General features: G+C 51.9%; 1 protein-coding gene across 6 annotated transcripts in view; it reads left to right on the top strand.

Annotated features, from left to right (window-relative positions):
- The window catches only part of LOC115160165 (protein Hook homolog 3), an 81,883-nt gene that overhangs the window by 13,598 nt on the left and 43,077 nt on the right, over window positions 1-25,208 (top strand). For 5 of the 6 annotated variants that reach the window (XR_003869019.1, XR_003869018.1, XM_029710542.1 and 2 more), the window contains exons 3-14: window positions 5,160-5,232; window positions 5,355-5,538; window positions 7,358-7,425; window positions 8,412-8,474; window positions 8,607-8,690; window positions 12,539-12,601; window positions 15,638-15,801; window positions 17,668-17,808; window positions 21,559-21,760; window positions 21,834-21,944; window positions 22,302-22,386; window positions 24,432-24,492. Coding sequence is in view for 4 of the 6 variants with exons in the window: in XM_029710542.1 (XP_029566402.1) it covers window positions 5,160-5,232; window positions 5,355-5,538; window positions 7,358-7,425; window positions 8,412-8,474; window positions 8,607-8,690; window positions 12,539-12,601; window positions 15,638-15,801; window positions 17,668-17,808; window positions 21,559-21,760; window positions 21,834-21,944; window positions 22,302-22,386; window positions 24,432-24,492 (1,299 nt within the window). In the remaining 2 variants the exon portion in view is untranslated. The remainder of the gene's footprint in view (window positions 1-5,159; window positions 5,233-5,354; window positions 5,539-7,357; window positions 7,426-8,411; window positions 8,475-8,606; window positions 8,691-12,538; window positions 12,602-15,637; window positions 15,802-17,667; window positions 17,809-21,558; window positions 21,761-21,833; window positions 21,945-22,301; window positions 22,387-24,431; window positions 24,493-25,208) is intronic. The other variant, XM_029710541.1, reaches the window with a different exon arrangement.

The raw sequence follows: 25,208 nt of genomic DNA, 5'->3' as shown, positions 1-25,208 counted from the left end.
GCTAGGGGTTGTGGCTAGGGGTTGTGGCTAGGGGTTGTGGCTAGGGCGTGTGGCTGGGCGTGTGGCTGGGCGTTGTGGCTAGGGGTTGTGGCTAGGGATTGTGGCTAGGGGTTGTGGCTAGGGGTTGTGGCTAGGGGCTGTGGCTGGGCGTTGTGGCTAGGGGCTGTGGCTAGGGGCTGTGGCTGGGCCTGGTGGCTAGGGGTTGTGGCTAGGGGTTGTGGCTAGGGTTGTGGCTAGGGGTTGTGGCTAGGCCTGGTGGATAGGGGTTGTGGCTAGGCCTGGTGGATAGGGGTTGTGGCTAGGCCTGGTGGCTAGGGGCTGTGGCTAGGGGTTGTGGCTAGGCCTGGTGGCTAGGCCTGGTGGCTAGGGGTTGTGGCTAGGGGTTGTGGCTGGGCGTTGTGGCTGGGCGTGTGGCTGGGGGTTGTGGCTAGGGGTTGTGGCTAGGGGTTGTGGCTAGGGGTTGTGGCTAGGGGTTGTGGCTAGGGGTTGTGGCTAGGGGTTGTGGCTGGGCGTTGTGGCTGGGCGTTGTGGCTGGGCGTTGTGGCTAGGGGTTGTGGCTAGGCCTGGTGGCTAGGTGCTGTGGCTAGGGGCTGTGGCTGGGGGTTGTGGCTAGGCCTGGTGGCTAGGGGTTGTGGCTAGGGGTTGTGGCTAGGGGTTGTGGCTAGGCCTGGTGGCTAGGGGTTGTGGCTAAGCGTTGTGGCTAGGCGTTGTGGCTAGGCGTTGTGGCTAGGGGTTGTGGCTAGGGGTTGTGGCTAGGGGTAGTGGCTAGGCATTGTGGCTAGGGGTTGTGGCTAGGGGTTGTGGCTGGGCGTTGTGGCTGGGCGTTGTGGCTGGGCGTTGTGGCTGGGCGTTGTGGCTAGGCCTGGTGGCTAGGGGCTGTGGCTAGGGGCTGTGGCTAGGCCTGGTGGCTAGGGGTTGTGGCTAGGGGTTGTGGCTAGGCCTGGTGGCTAGGGGTTGTGGCTAGGGGTTGTGGCTAGGGGTTGTGGCTGGGGGTTGTGGCTGGGGGTTGTGGCTGGGGGTTGTGGCTGGGGGTTGTGGCTGGGCGTTGTGGCTGGGGGTTGTGGCTAGGGGTTGTTCCTAGGGGTTGTGGCTGGGCGTGTGGCTGGGCGTTGTGTCTAGGCGTTGTGGCTAGGGGCTGTGGCTGGGCGTTGTGGCTGGGCGTTGTGGCTAGGTGTTGTGGCTAGGGCTTGTGGCTAGGGGCTGTGGCTGGGCGTTGTGGCTGGGCGTTGTGGCTAGGGGCTGGGCCTGGTGGCTAGGGGTTGTGGCTAGGGGTTGTGGCTAGGGGTTGTGGCTAGGCCTGGTGGCTAGGGGTTGTGGCTAGGGGTTGTGGCTAGGGGTTGTGGCTGAGGGTTGTGGCTGGGGGTTGTGGCTAGGGGTTGTGGCTAGGGGTAGTGGCTAGGCGTTGTGGCTAGGGGTTGTGGCTGGGCGTTGTGGCTAGGGGTTGTGGCTAGGGGTTGTGGCTGGGCGTTGTGGCTGGGCATGTGGCTGGGCGTTGTGGCTGGGCGTTGTGGCTGGGCGTTGTGGGTAGGGGTTGTGGCTGGGCGTTGTGGGTAGGGGTTGTGGCTGGGCGTTGTGGGTAGGGGTTGTGGCTGGGCGTTGTGGCTGGGCGTTGTGGCTAGGGGTTGTGGCTAGGGGTTGTGGCTGGGCGTGTGGCTGGGCGTTGTGGCTGGGCGTTGTGGCTGGGCGTTGTGGCTGGGCGTTGTGGCTAGGGGTTGTGGCTGGGCGTTGTGGCTGGGCGTTGTGGCTGGGCGTTGTGGTTGTGGCTGGGCGTTGTGGTTGTGGCTGGGCGTTGTGGCTGGGCGTTGTGGCTGGGCGTTGTGGCTGGGCGTTGTGGCTAGGCGTTGTGGCTAGGCGTTGTGGCTAGGGGTTGTGGCTAGGGGTTGTGGCTAGGGGCTGTGGCTGGGCGTTGTGGCTGGGCGTTGTGGCTAGGGGCTGTGGCTGGGCCTGGTGGCTAGGGGTTGTGGCTAGGGGTTGTGGCTAGGCCTGGTGGCTAGGGGTTGTGGCTAGGCGTTGTGGCTGGGCGTTGTGGCTGGGCGTTGTGGCTAGGCGTTGTGGCTAGGGGTTGTGGCTAGGGGTTGTGGCTAGGGGTTGTGGCTAGGGGTTGTGGCTAGGGGCTGTGGCTGGGTGTTGTGGCTGGGCGTTGTGGCTAGGGGCTGTGGCTGGGCGTTGTGTCTAGGGGCTGTGGCTGGGCCTGGTTGCTAGGGGTTGTGGCTAGGTGTTGTGGCTAGGCCTGGTGGCTAGGGGTTGTGGCTAGGCCTGGTGGCTAGGGGTTGTGGCTAGGCCTGGTGGCTAGGGGCTGTGGCTGGGCGTTGTGGCTAGGGGTTGTGGCTAGGGGTTGTGGCTAGGGGTTGTGGCTAGGGGTTGTGGCTAGGGGTTGTGGCTCGGGGTTGTGGCTGGGGGTTGTGGCTAGGGGTTGTGGCTGGGGATTGTGGCTGGGCGTGTGGCTGGGGGTTGTGGCTAGGGATTGTGGCTAGGGGTTGTGGCTAAGCATTGTGGCTGGGCGTGTGGCTGGGGGTTGTGGCTAGGGGTTGTGGCTAGGGGTTGTGGCTAAGCATTGTGTCTAGGCGTTGTGGCTAGGGGTTGTGGCTAGGGGTTGTGGCTGGGCGTTGTGGCTGGGCGTGTGGCTGGGCGTTGTGGCTGGGCGTTGTGGCTGGGCGTTGTGGCTGGGCGTTGTTGCTAGGGGTTGTGGCTAGGGGTTGTGGCTAGGGGCTGTGGCTGGGCGTTGTGGCTGGGCGTTGTGGCTGGGCGTTGTGGCTGGGCGTTGTGGCTAGGCGTTGTGGCTAGGGGTTGTGGCTAGGCCTGGTGGCTAGGGGTTGTGGCTGGGCGTTGTGGCTGGGCGTTGTGGCTGGGCGTTGTGGCTGGGCGTGTGGCTGGGCGTTGTGGCTAGGGGTTGTGGCTAGGGGCTGTGGCTGGGCATTGTGGCTGGGCGTTGTGGCTAGGGGCTCTGGCTGGGCCTGGTGGCTAGGGGTTGTGGCTAGGGGTTGTGGCTAGGGGTTGTGGCTAGGGGTTGTGGCTAGGCCTGGTGGCTAGGGGCTGTGGCTAGGCCTGGTGGCTAGGGGTTGTGGCTAGGGGTTGTGGCTAGGGGTTGTGGCTAGGGGCTGTGGCTGGGGGTTGTGGCTGGGCATGTGGCTAGGCATTGTGGCTGGGCGTTGTGGCTAGGGGTTGTGGCTAGGGGTTGTGGCTAGGCATTGTGGCTGGGGGTTGTGGCTAGGGGTTGTGGCTGGGCGTTGTGGCTAGGGGTTGTGGCTAGGGGTTGTGGCTGGGCGTTGTGGCTGGGCATGTGGCTGGGCGTTGTGGCTGGGCGTTGTGGCTGGGCGTTGTGGCTGGGCGTTGTGGCTAGGGGTTGTGGCTAGGGCGTGTGGTTGGGCGTTGTGGCTAGGGGTTGTGGCTAGGGGTTGTGGCTAGGGCGTGTGGCTGGGCGTGTGGCTGGGCGTTGTGGCTAGGGGTTGTGGCTAGGGGTTGTGGCTAGGGGTTGTGGCTAGGGGTTGTGGCTAGGGGCTGTGGCTGGGCGTTGTGGCTAGGGGCTGTGGCTAGGGGCTGTGGCTGGGCCTGGTGGCTAGGGGTTGTGGCTAGGGGTTGTGGCTAGGGGTTGTGGCTAGGCCTGGTGGATAGGGGTTGTGGCTAGGCCTGGTGGATAGGGGTTGTGGCTAGGCCTGGTGGCTAGGGGCTGTGGCTAGGGGTTGTGGCTAGGCCTGGTGGCTAGGCCTGGTGGCTAGGGGTTGTGGCTAGGGGTTGTGGCTAGGGGTTGTGGCTGGGCCTTGTGGCTAGGGGTTGTGGCTAGGGGTTTTGGCTGGGCGTTGTGGCTAGGGGTTGTGGCTAGGCATTGTGGCTGGGCGTTGTGGCTAGGCGTTGTGGCTAGGGGTTGTGGCTAGGCATTGTGGCTGGGCGTTGTGGCTAGGGGTTGTGGCTGGGCGTTGTGGCTAGGCATTGTGGCTGGGCGTTGTGGCTAGGGGTTGTGGCTGGGCGTTGTGGCTAGGGGTTGTGGCTAGGCGTTGTGGCTGGGCGTTGTGGCTAGGGGTTGTGGCTAGGGGTTGTGGCTAGGGGTTGTGGCTAGGGGTTGTGGCTAGGGGTTGTGGCTAGGGGTTGTGGCTGGGCGTTGTGGCTGGGCGTTGTGGCTGGGCGTTGTGGCTGGGCGTTGTGGCTGGGCGTTGTGGCTGGGCGTTGTGGCTGGGCGTTGTGGCTAGGGGTTGTGGCTGGGCGTTGTGGCTGGGCGTTGTGGCTAGGCGTTGTGGCTGGGCGTTGTGGCTGGGCGTTGTGACTAGGCGTTGTGGCTAGGGGTTGTGGCTGGGCGTTGTGGCTAGGGGTTGTGACTAGGGGTTGTGGCTGGGCGTTGTGGCTGGGCGTTGTGGCTGGGCGTTGTGACTAGGCGTTGTGGCTAGGGGTTGTGGCTAGGCGTTGTGGCTAGGGGTTGTGGCTAGGGGTTGTGGCTGGGCGTTGTGGCTAGGCGTTGTGGCTAGGCGTTGTGGCTAGGGGTTGTGGCTGGGCGTTGTGGCTAGGGGTTGTGACTAGGGGTTGTGGCTGGGCGTTGTGGCTGGGCGTTGTGGCTGGGCGTTGTGACTAGGCGTTGTGGCTAGGGGTTGTGGCTGGGCGTTGTGACTAGGCGTTGTGGCTAGGGGTTGTGGCTGGGCGTTGTGGCTAGGGGTTGTGGCTAGGCGTTGTGGCTAGGCGTTGTGGCTAGGGGTTGTGGCTGGGCGTTGTGGCTAGGGGTTGTGGCTAGGGGTTGTGGCTAGGGGTTGTGGCTGGGCGTTGTGGCTAGGGGTTGTGGCTAGGGGTTGTGGCTGGGCGTTGTGGCTAGGGGTTGTGGCTAGGTGTTGTGGCTGGGCGTTGTGGCTGGGCGTTGTGGCTAGGCGTTGTGGCTAGGCGTTGTGGCTAGGGGTTGTGGCTGGGCGTTGTGGCTAGGGGTTGTGGCTAGGGGTTGTGGCTAGGGGTTGTGGCTAGGCATTGTGGCTAGGCGTTGTGGCTAGGGGTTGTGGCTGGGCGTTGTGGCTAGGGGTTGTGGCTAGGGGTTGTGGCTGGGGGTTGTGGCTAGGGGTTGTGGCTAGGGGTTGTGGCTAGGGGTTGTGGCTAGGGGTTGTGGCTAGGGGTTGTGGCTAGGGGTTGTGACTTGTCTCTTCACTTTCTTTCTCCTGTATGTGACCACTTTCCTTTCTCTTCTCCAGAGACATTGTGTATTTCACTGACAACTGGATCAGTAGGATCAAGCCTGAGGTGGGAGATAACTGGCGACTAAAGGTATGGTGATGATGATGATGATGATGATGGTCGTTTTAAGACGTTGTCTTTATGTGTTGCTGCCATCTGCTCTAAAGCCCTTGTCAGTACCACACAGTCCCAATGTCCCATCTCCTTTTCAGATCAGTAATCTGAAGAAGGTGTTGAAAGGTATACTGGACTACAACCAGGAGGTCCTTCAACAGCAGATCAACGACTTTACCCTGCCAGACATCAACCTGATAGGAGAACACTCAGACGCTGCAGAGCTGGGCAGGATGCTACAACTCATACTAGGCTGTGCTGTCAACTGTGAGCAGAAACAAGGTCTGTCCTGTCTGTCCTGTCTGTCTGTCTGTCTATCTGGCCTGTCTGTCTGTCTATCTGTCTGTCTGTCTGTCTGTCCCGTCTGTCTGTCTGTCCCGTCTGTCTGTCTGTCTGTCTGTCTATCTGGCCTGTCTGTCTGTCTATCTGGCCTGTCTGTCAGTCAGTCTGTCTGTCTGTCTGTCTGTCTGTCTGTCTGTCCCCGTCTGTCTGTCTGTCCCGTCTGTCTGTCTGTCCCGTCTGTCTGTCTGTCTGTCTGGTCTGTCTGTCCCGTCTGTCTGTCTGTCCCGTCTGTCCCGTCTGTCCCGTCTGTCTGTCTGTCCCGTCTGTCTGTCTGTCCCGTCTGTCCTGTCTGTCTGGTCTGTCTGTCTGTCCTGTCCGTCTGTCCTGTCTGTCTGGTCTGTCTGGTCTGTCTGTCTGTCTGTCTGTCTGTCTGTCTGTCTGTCTGTCTGTCTGTCTGTCTGGTCTGTCTGTCTGTCTGTCTGTCTGTCTGTCCCGTCTGTCTGTCCCGTCTGTCTGTCCCGTCTGTCTGTCCCGTCTGTCTGTCTGTCTGTCTGTCTGTCTGTCTGTCTGTCTGTCTGTCTGTGTGTGGTTACCTGTATATTAGTGATGGGGATAAAATCCATAGTTAGTTAAGTATCGGGATATTATTTTTGACGCTTTATCGTATCGTTTTGACAATATCTCTCTTTTATTTTTCCGCTGGATTGATGTACCTGCACCAAAACGCCAGGATTTTTTTCTTCATAGCTCTAGATTAATAGGGAAGCAATTTGTTTTCAGGACTTGTATTTCCATGATCAAAACTCTCATGGCTCTCTCTTTTCCCTCTGCAGCAGGTGAGCAATATGTTTGTCCCAGAGTTATTATTGGACACAGCCGTGTCCTAGAGTTATTATTGGACACAGCCTTGTCCTCGAGTCTCTAGGCAGTATGCAGCCTAGTCTCTAGGCAGTACGCAGCCTAGTCTCTAGGCAGTATGCAGCCTAGTCTCTAGGCAGTACGCAGCCTAGTCTCTAGGCAGTACGCAGCCTAGTCTCTAGGCAGTACGCAGCCTAGTCTCTAGGCAGTATGCAGCCTAGTCTCTAGGCAGTACGCAGCCTAGTCTCTAGGCAGTATGCAGCCTAGTCTCTAGGCAGTACGCAGCCTAGTCTCTAGGCAGTATGCAGCCTAGTCTCTAGGCAGTACGCAGCCTAGTCTCTAGGCAGTATGCAGCCTAGTCTCTAGGCAGTACGCAGCCTAGTCTCTAGGCAGTAGGCAGCCTAGTCTCTAGGCAGTATGCAGCCTAGTCTCTAGGCAGTACGCAGCCTAGTCTCTAGGCAGTATGCAGCCTAGTCTCTAGGCAGTACGCAGCCTAGTCTCTAGGCAGTATGCAGCCTAGTCTCTAGGCAGTACGCAGCCTTGTCCTCGAGTCTCTAGGCAGTACGCAGCCTAGTCTCTAGGCAGTACGCAGCCTTGTCCTCGAGTCTCTAGGCAGTACGCAGCCTAGTCTCTAGGCAGTACGCAGCCTTGTCCTCGAGTCTCTAGGCAGTACGCAGCCTAGTCTCTAGGCAGTATGCAGCCTTGTCCTCGAGTCTCTAGGCAGTACGCAGCCTAGTCTCTAGGCAGTACGCAGCCTAGTCTCTAGGCAGTACGCAGCCTAGTCTCTAGGCAGTACGCAGCCTAGTCTCTAGGCAGTAGAGTTCAGTTGAGGAAGTGTGTAAGATGAGGCTTCCAGTTTATCTCACGGCTTCATCACATTCAGTTCTTGTCATTGTGCAACTGCGGGTGCTTGTTAGACTGAACAAGTAGTCATTCGTGCTGTCTTCCTCTGCCCCTGTAGAATACATCCAGACCATAATGATGCTGGAGGAATCTGTTCAACATGTTGTCATGACAGCCATTCAAGAGGTAAGCCTTTTGTAAGCATTTGAAATGGCTGTGTGTTTTACTCTAGAGATCCATTTCCTGTGTCCTTATATGGCATACTACACTGTGTAGAGTATCCATGTGTTATAACAGATGGCATCACACTGTGTATGGTCTCCATGTGTTATAACAGATGACATCACACTGTGTATGGTCTCCATGTGTTATAACAGATGACATCACACTGTGTAGAGTATCCATGTGTTATAACAGATGACATCACACTGTGTAGAGTGTCCATGTGTTATAACAGATGACATCACACTGTGTAGAGTATCCATGTGTTATAACAGATGACATCACACCGTGTATGGTCTCCATGTGTTATAACAGATGACATCACACTGTGTATGGTCTCCATGTGTTATAACAGATGACATCACACTGTGTATGGTCTCCATGTGTTATAACAGATGACATCACACTGTGTATGGCCTCCATGTGTTATAACAGATGACATCACACTGTGTAGAGTGTCCATGTGTTATAACAGATGACATCACACTGTGTAGAGTATCCATGTGTTATAACAGATGACATCACACTGTGTATGGTCTCCATGTGTTATAACAGATGGCATCACACTGTGTATGGCCTCCATGTGTTATAACAGATGACATCACACTGTGTAGAGTATCCATGTGTTATAACAGATGACATCACACTGTGTATGGTCTCCATGTGTTATAACAGATGACATCACACTGTGTATGGCCTTCATGTGTTATAACAGATGACATCACACTGTGTAGAGTATCCATGTGTTATAACAGATGACATCACACTGTGTAGAGTATCCATGTGTTATAACAGATGATGTCACACTGCGTATGATCTCCATGTGTTATAACAGATGACATCACACTGTGTAGAGTATCCATGTGTTATAACAGATGACATCACACTGCGTATGGTCTCCATGTGTTATAACAGATGACTTCACACTGCGTATGATCTCTCTGTTTTAGCTGATGAGCAAAGAGTGTCCAGTTCTGGGAGGAAGCGACTCGTACGCTGACATCGATAGACAGGTAAGATGTTACGGAGAATGTTCTCTTGCCTCGTTACTCCGTGTCTTAATACAAATAACACCATTTTACTGTATCCGCCTTTATTCTGTATTTTTTCCCGTGTTAATTCTGACGTACTCGTTCCATTTCCAGCTGAAGAGGACAGTGGAGGATCTGAACGAGGCTCTAGCCACCAAGGAGGAGATCGCACAGAGATGTCACGAGCTTGACATGCAGGTTGGCCTAACGTTTTTGGTTTTATTCCTTTACGTGACCGAATGTTGTCTCTGCCTCCTTATTATTAGATACTGTACAGCCGCAGTACAAGGTCATGGGTTCACGATAGGTGTCCTATAGTTGAAAGTAAGTCAAACCTTTGTTATAATGGTTGTTGGAATGAATGTCCTCAGTGTAATGGTTAAAAACCTCCGTATGAATACCATGGGTAAAAGTTAACCGTTTAATAAGGTCTTCACTGGTCCAAAAAGTTGGACCCGTTCCTGAAATGAATCGATGGCTTCCCCACCCGATCGCGATATGCATAAATACATTTATTTATTTATTTTAAAACGGAGACGCGTTCCAAATGGACCTGAGGACGGTCAGACCCGTTCCGTAAAGGCCTGTGGGAAATCAGAACCAAACAGACCAGTTCAGACTGGTTCAGATCTGAGAGTAGAAAGAGAGAGATAAAGAAACTTCCGACTGGGTGCTGCCAGCGCCATCAATATACGAACACCATTGGCCAAATGATCCACGGTTACTTGTCCTTTAAAAATATCAAACACAGCATTACAGTTGGAACTTCAATTGGCCAAAGAAAATGGCTCAACAGAATGAAACAAAACATTTGTTGCATATTTTAATAAAGAACATATTTAAACCTTCTCAAAACATTTGAACAGGCTAGGACTATATTGCAGCAATTGCCCTACCCAACAAATGACGACAATAGGCGAATTATATAGATTTTTTTAACAGGCCTACTTTTAACCTGTCTTAAACTAAATTCGGAGCACAAAATTAAAAAAGAAGGTTCCAACTTAATTTAGCCAATGAAAATGTCTCATACAAATTTAACAAAACACTTTTTGCATATTTAAAGAACTGTTTTCAATTCTTAAATAGGCCTAAAATAATAATAATAATATACAACAACAATAATAATAATAATAATAATAAAACTAATTATAATAAATACTATTGCATCAAACATGAACACCCAAGCTGCACACGTTCCATTTGGCCAACGTTCTTCTCATCTTTTGTCCACCGCAATATTAAAACTTTTGTCCCCGAGGACATTCAGCTTGTCGTCTTCTTTTCACTGTACTCTTTCTACTCTAATTTATGTTTCTTCAACGGAAAAAGGCCTCCGTCTTCCCAGTCAACAGGAGCGTAGGCCAAGCCTTCCTTTCGTTCTCTCTCTTTCTCCTCAGCAGCAGGAAGAGCACGTGAGGCGAGCAGCCGGAATCGCTTTCAGCTGGACACATAAGCTATACGTTTTATTGAGTTGCAATTGGCTGACACAGATAACAAGCTGATGCAGTTCTCATTACTTCACACACGTTAAATGAAATGAACAGACGGACGTGTCCAGTCGGTAAATACTTTTAAAACATTTTTTTTCATTACACATACCTGAGACCCTTGGCAATTATATCAGACCCAACCCAGATCTGAGACAAAAGTTCGATTTTAGGACCCGAATTTGGAGTCTGTTGGACCCATGAAGACTTCTTGGTGACAGTCCCCTTAATCATGGTAGGACGGCATTCCACTGAGGCTCCCACTACTACGACCAAATGTCCTCCAGGTTTTCTACATTCTACTATTTTAGAACTGAGTACTGTCTTCACCACCTCTCTTCAATTTGATAACATTGTCTTGTTCTATTCTCCTGTCCTGTCCTATTCTCCTGTCCTATTCTCTGTCCTGTCCTATTCTCCTGTCCTGTCCTGTTCTATTCTCCTGTCCTGTTCTATTCTCCTGTCCTGTTCTATTCTCCTGTCCTGTCCTATTCTCCTGTCCTGTCCTATTCTCCTGTCCTGTTCTATTCTCCTGTCCTGTTCTATTCTCCTGTCCTGTCCTATTCTCCTGTCCTGTTCTATTCTCCTGTCCTGTCCTATTCTCCCGTCCTGTCCTATTCTCCCGTCCTGTTCTATTCTCCTGTCCTGTCCTATTCTCCTGTCCTGTCCTATTCTCCTGTCCTGTCTTGTTCTATTCTCCTGCCCTGTTCTATTCTCCTGTCCTGTCCTATTCTCCTGTCCTGTCCTATTCGCCCGTCCTGTCCAATTCTCCTGTCCTGTTCTATTCTCCTGTCCTGTCCTGTTCTATTCTCCTGCCCTGTTCTATTCTCCTGCCCTGTCCTATTCTCCTGTCCTGTCCTGTTCTATTCTCCTGTCCTGTCCTGTCCTATTCTCCTGTCCTGTTCTATTTTCCTGTCCTGTCCTATTCTCCTGTCCTGTCCTATTCGCCCGTCCTGTCCAATTCTCCTGTCCTGTTCTATTCTCCTGTCCTGTCCTATTCTCCTGTCCTGTTCTATTCTCCTGTCCTGTCCTATTCTCCTGTCCTGTCCTATTCTCCTGTCCTGTCCTATTCTCCTGTCCTGTCCTATTCTCCTGTCCTGTCCTATTCTCCCGTCCTGTCCTATTCTCCTGTCCTGTCCTATTCTCCCGTCCTGTCCTATTCTCCTGTCCTGTCCTATTCTCCTGTCCTGTCCTATTCTCCTGTCCTGTTCTATTCTCCTGTCCTGTCCTGTTCTATTCTCCTGTCCTATTCTCCTGTCCTGTCCTATTCTCCTGTCCTGTTCTATTCTCCTGTCCTGTCCTGTTCTATTCTCCTGTCCTGTTCTATTCTCCTGTCCTGTTCTATTCTCCTGTCCTGTCCTATTCTCCCGTCCTGTCCTATTCTCCTGTCCTGTCCTATTCTCCTGTCCTGTTCTATTGTCCTGTCCTGTCCTATTCTCCTGTCCTGTCCTATTCTCCTGTTCTGTTCTATTCTCCTGTCCTGTTCTATTCTCCTGTCCTGTTCTATTCTCCTGTCCTGTCCTATTCTCCTGTCCTGTTCTATTCTCCTGTCCTGTCCTGTCCTATTCTCCTGTCCTGTCCTGTTCTATTCTCCTGTCCTGTCCTATTCTCCTGTCCTGTTCTATTCTCCTGTCCTGTCCTATTCTCCTGTCCTGTCCTATTCTCCTGTCCTGTTCTATTCTCCTGTCCTGTTCTATTCTCCTGTCCTGTCCTATTCTCCTGTCCTGTTCTATTCTCCTGTCCTGTCCTGTTCTATTCTCCTGTCCTGTCCTGTTCTATTCTCCTGTCCTGTTCTGTTCTATTCTCCTGTCCTGTCCTATTCTCCTGTCCTGTCCTATTCTCCTGTCCTGTCCTATTCTCCTGTCCTGTCCTATTCTCCTGTCCTGTTCTATTCTCCTGTCCTGTCCTATTCTCCTGTCCTGTTCTATTCTCCTGTCCTATTCTCCTGTCCTGTCCTGTTCTATTCTCCTGTCCTGTCCTATTCTCCTGTCCTGTCCTGTTCTCCTGTCCTGTTCTATTCTCCTGTCCTGTTCTATTCTCCTGTCCTGTCCTATTCTCCCGTCCTGTCCTATTCTCCTGTCCTGTCCTATTCTCCTGTCCTGTCCTATTCTCCTGTCCTGTCCTATTCTCCTGTCCTGTCCTATTCTCCTGTCCTGTTCTATTCTCCTGTCCTGTCCTATTCTCCTGTCCTGTTCTATTCTCCTGTTCTGTTCTATTCTCCTGTCCTGTCCTATTCTCCTGTCCTGTCCTATTCTCCTGTCCTGTTCTATTCTCCTGTCCTGTCCTATTCTCCTGTCCTGTCCTATTCTCCTGTCCTGTTCTATTCTCCTGTCCTGTTCTATTCTCCTGTTCTATTCTCCTGTCCTGTCCTATTCTCCTGTCCTGTCCTATTCTCCTGTCCTGTCCTGTTCTATTCTCCTGTCCTGTCCTATTCTCCTGTCCTGTCCTATTCTCCTGTCCTGTCCTATTCTCCTGTCCTGTTCTCCTGACCTGTCCTGTCCTGTTCTCCTGACCTGTCTGAACTGAAACTCTATTACTCTGTGCCTTGCTTTGAAGGCTTTCCATGTACAGGAGCAGCGAGATAGACTGAGGTTAGAGTATATTGAACTAGAGGAGAGGGTAAATAACCTTTTTATTCCTCATTTCTCTCAGTCCTTGTCGTTTGGCGTGTGAATTGAAAGCCCTGGATTTGAAATGTGCTCTCTGCTTCTATAACAGCATCTCCAGTTTGAAATCCAGGCTCCTTTGACTGTGTCTGCCTCCCTAATGACACCCATAATGGCATCCTATTCACTATGTAGTACACTACTATTGACCAGAGCTCTATGGGATGCCTTATGGGCCCTGGTCAAAAGTAGTGCACTCTAAAGGGAGTAGTGTGCCATTTGGGACACAGCTTGTGTGGTTAATTAGTCAGCTGTCCTGTCATGCCCACCTCAGTTCTGTGTCTCACCAAGAACCACCCACCCTGGCCGTCCCCATGTTTACTTCCTGGTGTGTTACCAAGACGTCCCAGTGGTAGGAAGTGCTTGGTTTTTGGTCTTGGCAGCAGTGTTTTGTCTTACCATTTTACATGAAAATTTTACTAATTTATCAGTCGTTCTTATCCGGAGCGACTTACAGGAGCAATTAGGGTTAAGAGTCTTGCTAAAGGGGACGTTAAACATATTTCACCTAGTCTGCCCAGGGATTCGAACCAGCGACCTTTCGGTTACTGGCCCAACGCTCTTAACCCCTAGCCTAGAGAATAAAGCAGTAGAGAAACATGCAGATGGCCAACGGGGGACCTCCCCAACAGATGGCCAATGGGAGACCTCCCCAACAGATGGCCAATGGGGGACCTCCCCAACAGATGGCCAATGGGGGACCTCCCCAACAGATGGCCAATGGGGGACCTCCCCAACAGATGGCCAATGGGGGACCTCCCCAACAGATGGCCAATGGGGGACCTCCCCAACAGATGGCCAATGGGGGACCTCCCCAACAGATGGCCAACGGGGGACCTCCCCAACAGATGGCCAATGGGAGACCTCCCCAACAGATGGCCAACGGGGGACCTCCCCAACAGATGGCCAATGGGAGACCTCCCCAACAGATGGCCAACGGGGGACCTCCCCAACAGATGGCCAACGGGGGAGTTATCCTACTTGACTGCCAATGGACTCATTGGTCCTCTATGCAGTTCCACATCCACCTAGGTGGAGATCCATGCTTAATTAGCATTTGCTTCTATGACAGAGTAGTACGTCTATGACAGAGTAGTAAGCCTATGACAGAGTAGTACGTCTATGACAGAGTAGTAAGCCTATGACAGAGTAGTAAGCCTATGACAGAGTAGTACGTCTATGACAGAGTAGTACGTCTATGACAGAGTAGTACGTCTATGACAGAGTAGTAAGCCTATGACAGAGTAGTAAGCCTATGACAGAGTAGTAAGCCTATGACAGAGTAGTAAGCCTATGACAGAGTAGTACATCTATGACAGAGTAGTACATCTATGACAGAGTAGTACATCTATGACAGAGTAGTAAGCCTATGACAGAGTAGTAAGCCTATGACAGAGTAGTAAGCCTATGACAGAGTAGTAAGCCTATGACAGAGTAGTAAGCCTATGACAGAGTAGTAAGCCTATGACGGAGTAGTAAGCCTATGACGGAGTAGTAAGCCTATGACGGAGTAGTAAGCCTATGACGGAGTAGTAAGCCTATGACGGAGTAGTAAGCCTATGACAGAGTAGTACGTCTATGACAGAGTAGTACGTCTATGACAGAGTAGGAGAAGAGAGTTCTTTAAGAACTTTCACTTGAACTGATGTTTCACAGTACAGTAGGTCTGTGTTTTAGGGTTAGGTGTTTCACAGTACAGTAAGTCTCTGTGTTATAGGGTTAGGTGTTTCACAGTACAGTAGGTCTGTGTTTTAGGGTTAGGTGTTTCACAGTACAGTAGGTCTGTGTTATAGGGTTAGGTGTTTCACAGTACAGTAGGTCTGTGTTTTAGGGTTAGGTGTTTCACAGTACAGTAGGTCTGTGTTATAGGGTTAGGTGTTTCACAGTACAGTAAGTCTCTGTGTTATAGGGTTAGGTGTTTCACAGTACAGTAGGTCTGTGTTTTAGGGTTAGGTGTTTCACAGTACAGTAGGTCTGTGTTATAGGGTTAGGTGTTTCACAGTACAGTAGGTCTGTGTTCTAGGGTTAGGTGTTTCACAGTACAGTCAGTCTCTGTTAGGTGTTTCACAGTACAGTAAGTCTCTGTGTTATAGGTTTAGGTGTTTCACAGTACAGTAGGTCTGTGTTTTAGGGTTAGGTGTTTCACAGTACAGTAGCTCTGTATTCTAGGGTTAGGTGTTTCACAGTGCAGTAGGTCTCTGTTAGGTGTTTCACAGTACAGTAAGTCTCTGTGTTATAGGGTTAGGTGTTTCACAGTACAGTAAGTCTCTGTGTTATAGGGTTAGGTGTTTCACAGTACAGTAGGTCTGTATTCTAGGGTTAGGTGTTTCACAGTGCAGTAAGTCTCTGTATTATAGGGTTAGGTGTTTCACAGTACAGTAAGTCTGTGTTTTAGGGTTAGGTGTTTCACAGTACAGTAAGTCTCTGTGTTATAGGGTTAGGTGTTTCACAGTACAGTAAGTCTGTATTCTAGGGTTAGGTGTTTCACAGTGCAGTAAGTCTCTGTATTATAGGGTTAGGTGTTTCACAGTGCAGTAAGTCTCTGTGTTATATTAGGTCGCTTTATCAGCTGGTAAGGTACATTTCACTTAAGCTGCCTGTTTTGATGAAGTCATAGACAGTAGTTGGCTGTTTCTCAAACACACCACTGCTGCTTGGCTTCTGTGTGGAGTGAGTTTGATCCAGCCATCATGTTGTGAAGGCCACACAAAAGCATGTTGCCCAGTTTGCGCTGTACTAAGACTTTGTGGGTTTGTTTTGTTGTTTTGTGTGCTTGCTTTTTTCCTGATTTTGAAATCAATTTTGTGCGATCATAAAATGTGGTCATGAAGAAAGAAAAAAAAAGTTTTGCTGTTGAAGAACAATTCAGATTTGTAACTACTGTACCGTTCATGTTTACGAAATGAAAAAAGTTACATTTTCTTGTAAAGACTTTCAGTAAATCGCAGATGATTTGGTATATGTAATGACAAATCTTCCCCACCACCAGGTGGCAGCGCTACAGGAGGAGAGGGGTAGTCTCCTGGCTGAGAACCAGATCCTCATGGAGCGTCTCAACCAGTCGGACTCCATAGAAGACCTGAACAGCCCTGTAGGACGCAGACACCTGCAGCTGCAAACACAGCTGGAACAGCTCCAGGAGGAGACCTTCAGGTAACAGGGGGGTAGTGGGGTGGAGGAGAGCTTGGCAGGGAGGGAGATGGGGTAGGGGGTGGAGGACAGGCAGTGAAGAAGGGAGGTAGAGTGACCTAGCTGGTTCTCAGCCCCACCTTAAGAGCACTATGAATGAGTTTCTCATTCAGTTCCTAGGTCAAACCCAGGCCTGTATTAATAAGCTGTCCTCTATTATTCTCTAGTCCAGACCCAGGCCTGTATTAATAAGCTGTCCTCTATTATTCTCTAGTCCAGACCCGGGCCTGTATTAATAAGCTGTCCTCTATTATTCTCTAGTCCAGACCCGGGCCTGTATTAATAAGCTGTCCTCTATTATTCTCTAGTCCAGACCAGGGCCTGTATTAATAAGCTGTCCTCTATTATTCTCTAGTCCAGACCCAGGCCTGTATTAATAAGCTGTCCTCTATTATTCTACAGACCTGGGCCTGTATTAATAAGCTGTATAAAATAGGTATTAGTAAAGCTTCTCAGAGTAGGAGTACTGCTCTAGGATCAGGCCTCCCTGTCCACATTATGTTATTCATTATGATCTAAAAGACAACTGATCCTAGACCAGCCGCTAACCATTGGGCTCTCACAGCAGGCACTCAGAGATGTCCCTGTTGAGCTGGGACTGGGACTACCTGCCCCTCCCTTTCACCCTGCACCCTGCACCCCACCCAGCCCCCTCGCTGCCCCTGTTTGACGGGAGGTAAAAACACAGTGTCTGGGGTTCATCTCACCCATGGTGTCTGATTCACCACAGGACCCTAGGCCATCACCACGGTGTCTGGTTCTGGGCCATCACCACGGTGTCTGGTTCTGGGCCATCACCACAGTGTCTGGTTCTGGGCCATCACCACGGTGTCTGGTTCACCACAGGACCCTGGGCCATCACCACAGTGTCTGGTTCTGGGCCATCACCACGGTGTCTGGTTCTGGGCCATCACCACGGTGTCTGGTTCTGGGCCATCACCACGGTGTCTGGTTCTGGGCCATCACCACGGTGTCTGGTTCACCACAGGACCCTGGGCCATCACCACGGTGTCTGGTTCTGGGCCATCACCACGGTGTCTGGTTCTGGGCCATCACCACGGTGTCTGGTTCTGGGCCATCACCACGGTGTCTGGTTCTGGGCCATCACCTCGGTGTCTGGTTCTGGGCCATCACCACGGTGTCTGGTTCTGGGCCATCACCACGGTGTCTGGTTCTGGGCCATCACCACGGTGTCTGGTTCTGGGCCATCACCACGGTGTCTGGTTCTGGGCCATCACCACGGTGTCTGGTTCTGGGCCATCACCACGGTGTCTGGTTCTGGGCCATCACCACGGTGTCTGGTTCTGGGCCATCACCACGGTGTCTGGTTCTGGGCCATCACCACGGTGTCTGGTTCACCACAGGACCTTGGGCCATCACTGAGAGAGTCACTGGGAGACTATGGCAGCGTTTCCCAAACAGGGTGCACGTTTATTTTCATGCCTTAAAACCACACAGCTGATTCAAATGATCAAAGCTTGATGATCAGTTGAATCGGCTCTGCAGTGAAAGGGGCAAAAACCAAAACTTGCACCCCTGCATCCCAAGACCGAGTTTGGGAAACGCTGGACTATGGGTTTAGGCACTCGTCCATAAAGGCCATTCTCCGTCTGAGGCATTTTCTATCGGTCTTGGTACCCCCCCCCCCCGGACCAACTGAGCACAACGTCCTCAAACAACCTCAAAATGTAAACTTCACCAGCTCAAATCTCAAGTTGAAGCTTTTGACCTGTGAGTTTGTGTATCGATATCTGTCATCAGTGAGTTGTGTGTGTTGGGGGTTTTCAGTTTGGACTGAGGTGTACGTTTCTCTCTCTGGGGCGTCTGCAGGCTGGAGGCAGCGAAGGATGACTATCGTCTCCGCTGTGAGGAGTTAGGAAAGGAACTGACAGACCTGAGAGGACAGAATGAAGAGCTCACCTCCCTGGCTGACGAGGCCCAGTCACTGAAGGACGAGATGGACGTACTCAGGTAGGAACTGCACCCTAACCCCTACACCCTAACCCCTACACCCTAACCCCTACACCCTAACCCCTACACCCTAACCCCTACACCCTAACCCCTACACCCTAACCCCCTACACCCTAACCCCTACACCCTGGCTGACGAGGCCCAGTCACTGAAGGACGAGATGGACGTACTCAGGTAGGAACTGCACCCTAACCCCTACACCCTAACCCCTACACCCTAACCCCTACACCCTAACCCCTACACCCTAACCCCTACACCCTAACCCCCTACACCCTAACCCCTACACCCTGGCTGACGAGGCCCAGTCACTGAAGGACGAGATGGACGTACTCAGGTAGGAACTACACCCTAACCCCTACACCCTAACCCCTACACCCTAACCCCTACACCCTAACCCCTACACCCTAACCCCTACCACCCTAACCCCTACACCCTAACCCCTACACCCTGGCTGACGAGGCCCAGTCACTGAAGGACGAGATGGACGTACTCAGGTAGGAACTGCACCCTAACCCCTACACCCTAACCCCTACACCCTAACCCCTACACCCTAACCCCTACACCCTAACCCCTACCACCCTAACCCCTACACCCTAACCCCTACACCCTGGCTGACGAGGCCCAGTCACTGAAGGACGAGATGGACGTACTCAGGTAGGAACTGCACCCTAACCCCTACACCCTAACCCCTACACCCTAACCCCTACACCCTAACCCCTACACCCTAACCCCTACACCCTAACCCCTACCACCCTAACCCCTACACCCTAACCCCTACACCCTGGCTGACGAGGCCCAGTCACTGAAGGACGAGATGGACGTACTCAGGTAGGAACTGCACCCTAACCCCTACACCCTAACCCCTACACCCTAACCCCTAAACCCTAACCCCCTACACCCTAACCCCCTACACCCTAACCCCCTACACCCTAACCCCTACACCCTAACCCCTACACCATAACCCCCTACACCCTAACCCCCTACACCCTAACCCCCTACACCCTAACCCCTACACCCTAACCCCCTACACCCTAACCCCTACACCCTAACCCCTACACCCTAACCCCTACACCCTAACCCCTAAACCCTAACCCCCTACACCCTAACCCCTACACCCTAACTAACCCCTACACCCTAACCCCTACACCCTAACCCCTACACCCTAACCCCTACACCCTAACCCCTACACCCTAACCCCCTACACCCTAACCCCCTACACCCTAACCCCTACACCCTAACCCCTACACCCTAACCCCTACACCCTAACCCCTACACCCTAACCCCTAACCCCCTAAACCTTAACCCCCTATACCCTAACCCCTACACCCTAACCCCCTACACCCCTAACCCCTACACCCTAACCCTAACCCCCTATACCCTACACCCTAACCCCTACACCCTAACCCCTACACCCTAACCCCTACACCCTAACCCCTACACCCTAACCCCCTACACCCTAACCCCCTACACCCTAACCCCTACACCCTTAACCCCTACACCCTAACCCCTAACCCCCTATACCCTAACCCCCTATACCCTAACCCCTAACCCCCTATACCCTAACCCCCTATACCCTAACCCCTAACCCCCTATACCCTAACCCCCTATACCCTAACCCCCTATACCCTAACCCCTACACCCTAACCCCTACACCCTAACCCCTACACCCTAACCCCCTACACCCTAACCCCCTACACCCTAACCCCCTACAACCCTAACCCCTACACCCTAACCCCTACACCCTAACCCCTACACCCTAACCCCTACACCCTAACCCCCTACACCCTAACCCCCTACACCCTAACCCCTACACCCTAACCCCTACACCCTAACCCCTACACCCTAACCCCCTACACCCTACCCCTACACCCTACCCCTACACCCTAACCCCTACACCCTAACCCCTACACCCTAACCCCTACACCCTAACCCCTACACCCTAACCCCCTACACCCCTAACCCCCTACACCCTAAACCCTACACCCTAACCCCTACAACCTAACCCCTACAACCCTAACCCCTACACCCTAACCCCTACACCCTAAACCCCTACACCCTTAACCCCTACACCCTTAACCCCTACACCCTAACCCCTACACCCTAACCCCTACAACCTAACCCCCTACACCCTAACCCCTACACCCTACCCCTACACCCTACCCCTACACCCTAACCCCTACACCCTAACCCCTACAAACCCTAACCCCTACAACCCTAACCCTACACCCTAACCCCCTACACCCTAACCCCCTACACCCTAACCCCCTACACCCTAACCCCTACACCCTAACCCCTACACCCTAACCCCTACACCCTAACCCTTACACCCTAACCCCCTACACCCTAACCCCTACACCCTAACCCCTACACCCTAACCCCCTACACCCTAACCCTTACACCCTAACCCCCTATACCCTACACCCTAACCCCTAACCCCCTATACCCTAACCCCCTACACCCTAACCCCTAACCCCTAACCCCCTACACCCTAACCCCTACACCCTAACCCCTACACCCTAACCCCTACACCCTAACCCCTACACCCTAACCCCCTACACCCTAACCCCTACACCCTAACCCCTACACCCTAACCCCTACACCCTAACCCCTACACCCTAACCCCCTACACCCTAACCCCTAACCCCCTATACCCTAACCCCCTACACCCTAACCCCTAACTCCCTATACCCTAACCCCTAACCCCCTACACCCTAACCCCTACACCCTAACCCCTACACCCTAAACCTTACACCCTAACCCCTACACCCTAACCCCCTATACCCTAACCCCTAGCCCCCTACACCCTAACCCCCTATACCCTAACCCCTAACCCCAACCCCCTACACCCTAACCCCTACACCCTAACCCCTACACCCTAACCCCTACACCCTAACCCCCTACACCCTAAACCCTACACCCTAACCCTTACACCCTAACCCTTACACCCTAACCCTTACACCCTAACCCCTACACCCTAACCCCTATACCCCTACACCCTAACCCCTACACCCTAACCCCTATACCCTAACCCCCTACACCCTAACCCCCTACACCCTAACCCCCTACACCCTAACCCCTACACCCCCTACACCCTAACCCCTTCACCCTAACCCCTACACCCTAACCCCTACACCCTAACCCCTACACCCTAACCCCTACTCCCTAACCCTTACACCCTAACCCCTACACCCTAACCCCTACACCCTAACCCCCTACACCCTAACCCCCTACACCCTAACCCCCTACATGCTAACCCCTACACGCTAACCCCTACACGCTAACCCCTACACGCTAACCCCTATACCCTAACCCCTACACCATAACCCCTACACCATAACCCCTACACCCTACACCCCTACACCCTAACCCCCTAACCCCTACACCCTAACCCCTACACCCTAACCCCTAACCCTTACACCCTAACCCCTACACCCTAACCCTACACCCTACACCCTAACCCCTACACCCTAACCCCTAAACCCTAACGAGGCCCAGTCACTGAAGGGACTTGATGAATGTACTCACCCAACTGAGCCTCTGTTTACCATGGTTGGGGGTCAATCCAGTTAGTAATTTCAGTTTTAATTGGAATTGACCCCCAGCCATGGTAACGCTCCAGAACGAGTTACCCCAGCTAGCAAGCATGCAGTGGTTCGCTAGTGGCCCGCCATCGACATAGTTAGCAGCCCACTGATGACACTACAACGTTTTGTATAGACGCTAACCTAAACTTGTATATGTGTCCCACAGACACTCGTCGGACAAGGTGTCCAAGCTAGAGGTCCTGGTGGAGTCGTACAAGAAGAAGCTAGAGGACCTGGGAGATCTGAGGAGACAGGTCAAACTGCTGGAGGAGAAGAACACTCTGTACATGCAGAACACCGTCAGTCTGGAGGAAGAAGTACGCAAGGCCAACACCGCGAGAGGACAGCTGGAGTCCTACAAGAGACAGGTATGGACAGAGACTGAACACCACTACAAACACACAGAGAGACAGTTTAACATCCTGTCCTTGTTGTCCCCAGGTGGTAGAGCTGCAGAACAAGCTGTCTGAGGAGTCTAAAAAGACAGACAAGATGGAGTTTGAATACAAGAGACTCAAGGAGAAGGTGGACTCTCTCCAGAAAGAAAAAGATGTAGGTGCTAGTATGGTTCATTTCACTTTACAGTACTGTACTTCAGTACTACTGTAGTTTATAGAACTACAGGTCAACATTGACTTTACGGTACTGTACAGAACTACAGGTCAATATTGGCATTCCACTGTCAACCAGTCATCTGTGATAACGGAAGTCGAGCATAGAGCAACAGGAAGCAATCCGTCAAAACAGATCTCTCCCCTCTCTCCTCTCTTTCTCTCTCCCCTCTCTCTCTTTTTCTCTCCTCTCTCTCTCCCCTCTTGTTCTCTCTCTCTCCTCTCTCTCGTTCTCTCTCGCTCTCTCTCCTCTCTCTCTCTCTACCCCTCCCCCCCTCTCTACCCCTCCCCCCTCCAGCGGATGAGGTCAGAGAGAGACTCCCTAAAGGAGACCATTGAGGATCTGCGTTTTGTTGAGGCTCAGGAAGGACAGCTGTCTACAGGTAACAGTCACAGACACTCCTCTGCTCTCCCATCGTTGATCTGTTGATCCCTCATGTGTCTCCCATGTTGTCAGAAAAGACCTGTAAGCTACAGTATGTTACTGAAGGATGGTAACAGGTTAGGGCTGTTTCTACTTGTAGGGCTGTTTCTACTTGTAGGGCTGTTTCTACTTGTAGGGCTGTTTCTACTTGTAGGGCCGTTGTTACTCGTGGGGCTGTTTCTACTCGTGGGGCTGTTTCTACTTGTAGGGCTGTTTCTACTTGTAGGGCTGTTTCTACTCGTAGGGCTGTTTCTACTTGTAGGGCTGTTTCTACTCGTGGGGCTGTTTCTACTTGTAGGGCCGTTGTTACTCGTAGGGCTGTTTCTACTTGTAGGGCTGTTTCTACTCGTGGGGCTGTTTCTACTTGTAGGGCTGTTTCTACTTGTAGGGCCGTTGTTACTCGTAGGGCTGTTTCTACTTGTAGGGCTGTTTCTACTTGTGGGGCTGTTTCTACTCGTAGGGCTGTTTCTACTCGTGGGGCTGTTTCTACTTGTAGGGCTGTTTCTACTTGTAGGGCTGTTTCTACTCGTAGGGCTGTTGCTACTTGTAGGGCTGTTTCTACTCGTAGGGCTGTTTCTACTTCTAGGGCTGTTTCTACTCGTGGGGCTGTTTCTACTTGTGGGGCTGTTTCTACTTGTAGGGCTGTTTCTACTTGTAGGGCTGTTTCTACTCGTGGGGCTGTTTCTACTCGTAGGGCTGTTTCTACTTGTAGGGCTGTTTCTACTTGTAGGGCTGTTTCTACTTGTAGGGCTGTTTCTACTTGTAGGGCTGTTTCTACTCGTAGGGCTGTTTCTACTCGTGGGGCTGTTTCTACTCGTGGGGCTGTTTCTACTTGTAGGGCTGTTTCTACTTGTGGGGCTGTTTCTACTTGTAGGGCTGTTTCTACTTGTAGGGCTGTTTCTACTCGTGGGGCTGTTTCTACTCGTAGGGCTGTTTCTACTTGTAGGGCTGTTTCTACTCGTGGGGCTGTTTCTACTTCTAGGGCTGTTTCTACTCGTGGGGCTGTTTCTACTTCTAGGGCTGTTTCTACTCGTGGGGCTGTTTCTACTTGTAGGGCTGTTTCTACTTGTAGGGCTGTTTCTACTTGTAGGGCTGTTTCTACTCGTAGGGCTGTTTCTACTTCTAGGGCTGTTTCTACTTCTAGGGCTGTTTCTACTTGTAGGGCTGTTTCTACTTGTAGGGCTGTTGCTACTTGTAGGGCTGTTTCTACTCGTAGGGCTGTTTCTACTCGTGGGGCTGTTTCTACTTGTGGGGCTGTTTCTACTTGTAGGGCTGTTTCTACTCGTAGGGCTGTTTCTACTCGTAGGGCTGTTTCTACTCGTAGGGCTGTTTCTACTCGTGGGGCTGTTTCTACTCGTGGGGCTGTTTCTACTTGTAGGGCTGTTTCTACTTGTAGGGCTGTTTCTACTCGTAGGGCTGTTTCTACTCGTAGGGCTGTTTCTACTCGTAGGGCTGTTTCTACTCGTAGGGCTGTTTCTACTCGTAGGGCTGTTTCTACTTGTGGGGCTGTTTCTACTTGTAGGGCTGTTTCTACTCGTAGGGCTGTTTCTACTTGAAGGGCTGTTTCTACTTGTAGGGCTGTTTCTACTTGTAGGGCTGTTTCTACTTGTAGGGCTGTTTCTACTCGTAGGGCTGTTTCTACTCGTGGGGCTGTTTCTACTCGTGGGGCTGTTTCTACTCGTGGGGCTGTTTCTACTCGTAGGGCTGTTTCTACTTGTAGGGCTGTTTCTACTTGTGGGGCTGTTTCTACTTGTAGGGCTGTTTCTACTCGTAGGGCTGTTGCTACTCGTGGGGCTGTTGCTACTCGTAGCAGTGACGTTTTTGGCGTAGTTAGTTCATGTTCATGTCCCTACAGGGCCTCTAGTCTATAACATGTTCATGTCCCTACAGGGCCTCTAGTCTATAACATGTCCCTACAGGGCCTCTAGTCTATAACATGTCCCTACAGGGCCTCCAGTCTAATCAGTGATTGTGTCTTAACATAATGTCTTTGTCTTTCTCCAGGCATGGTTCCACTCGAGGGCTCTGATTCGCTGGCTGCAGAGATCGTCACCCCAGAGATCCGGTATGATTTGTTGAGTCCCTAGACATTCCACAATCCCCAGACTAAATCCTGCATATTACATTCACCCATAATGCAACTCACACAATGTTTACCTTCATCCAACAGGCTCTTTTGAGCTTCGAGGAATGTTGAAATCAAGCATTTTTCTGTTGTGTTTCACTACCCCCCCCAAAAGTCCTCACTGATGTGTTATCTGTTGTCATACTTTCTAAACATTTCAAAGATTAGTACTCTTGTTTCTGTTTCCGTTAGATACCCAGTATGTTTATAAATCCTTCTCAAGGCTCATTGGCTTTGTGACCACTTCAAAGAAATACATCTAAACCAATTAGACTTTTCTCTTCTTCTCTGGCCGTTTCCCCTCTAGTCGGTTTGACATTCTCCGCTCTGCTCTGCACAGCCAGATGCACTACATGATCAAAAGTATGTGGACACCTGCTCGTCCAACATATCATTCCAAATATCATGGGCGTTAATATGGAGTTGGTTTCCCCTCCTTTTGCTGGCTATTACAGCCTCCTCTCTTCTGAAAAGGCTTTCCACTAGTTGTTGGAACGTCACTGTGGGGGACTTCCTAGACGTTTCCACTTCACAATAACAGCGCTTACAGTTGACCGGGGCAGATCTAGCAGGGCAGAGATTTGACTTACTGACTTGGAAAGGTGGTATCCTATGACGGTGCCTCGTTGAATGTCACTGAGCTCTTCAGTACGGGC

The sequence above is a fragment of the Salmo trutta genome, chromosome 23, assembly GCF_901001165.1.
Source record: "Salmo trutta chromosome 23, fSalTru1.1, whole genome shotgun sequence".
In the NCBI taxonomy this organism is placed as follows: domain Eukaryota; kingdom Metazoa; phylum Chordata; class Actinopteri; order Salmoniformes; family Salmonidae; genus Salmo; species Salmo trutta.
The sequence above is the reverse complement of the archived record's forward strand: the minus strand, read 5'-3'. Positions and strand labels throughout refer to the sequence as shown.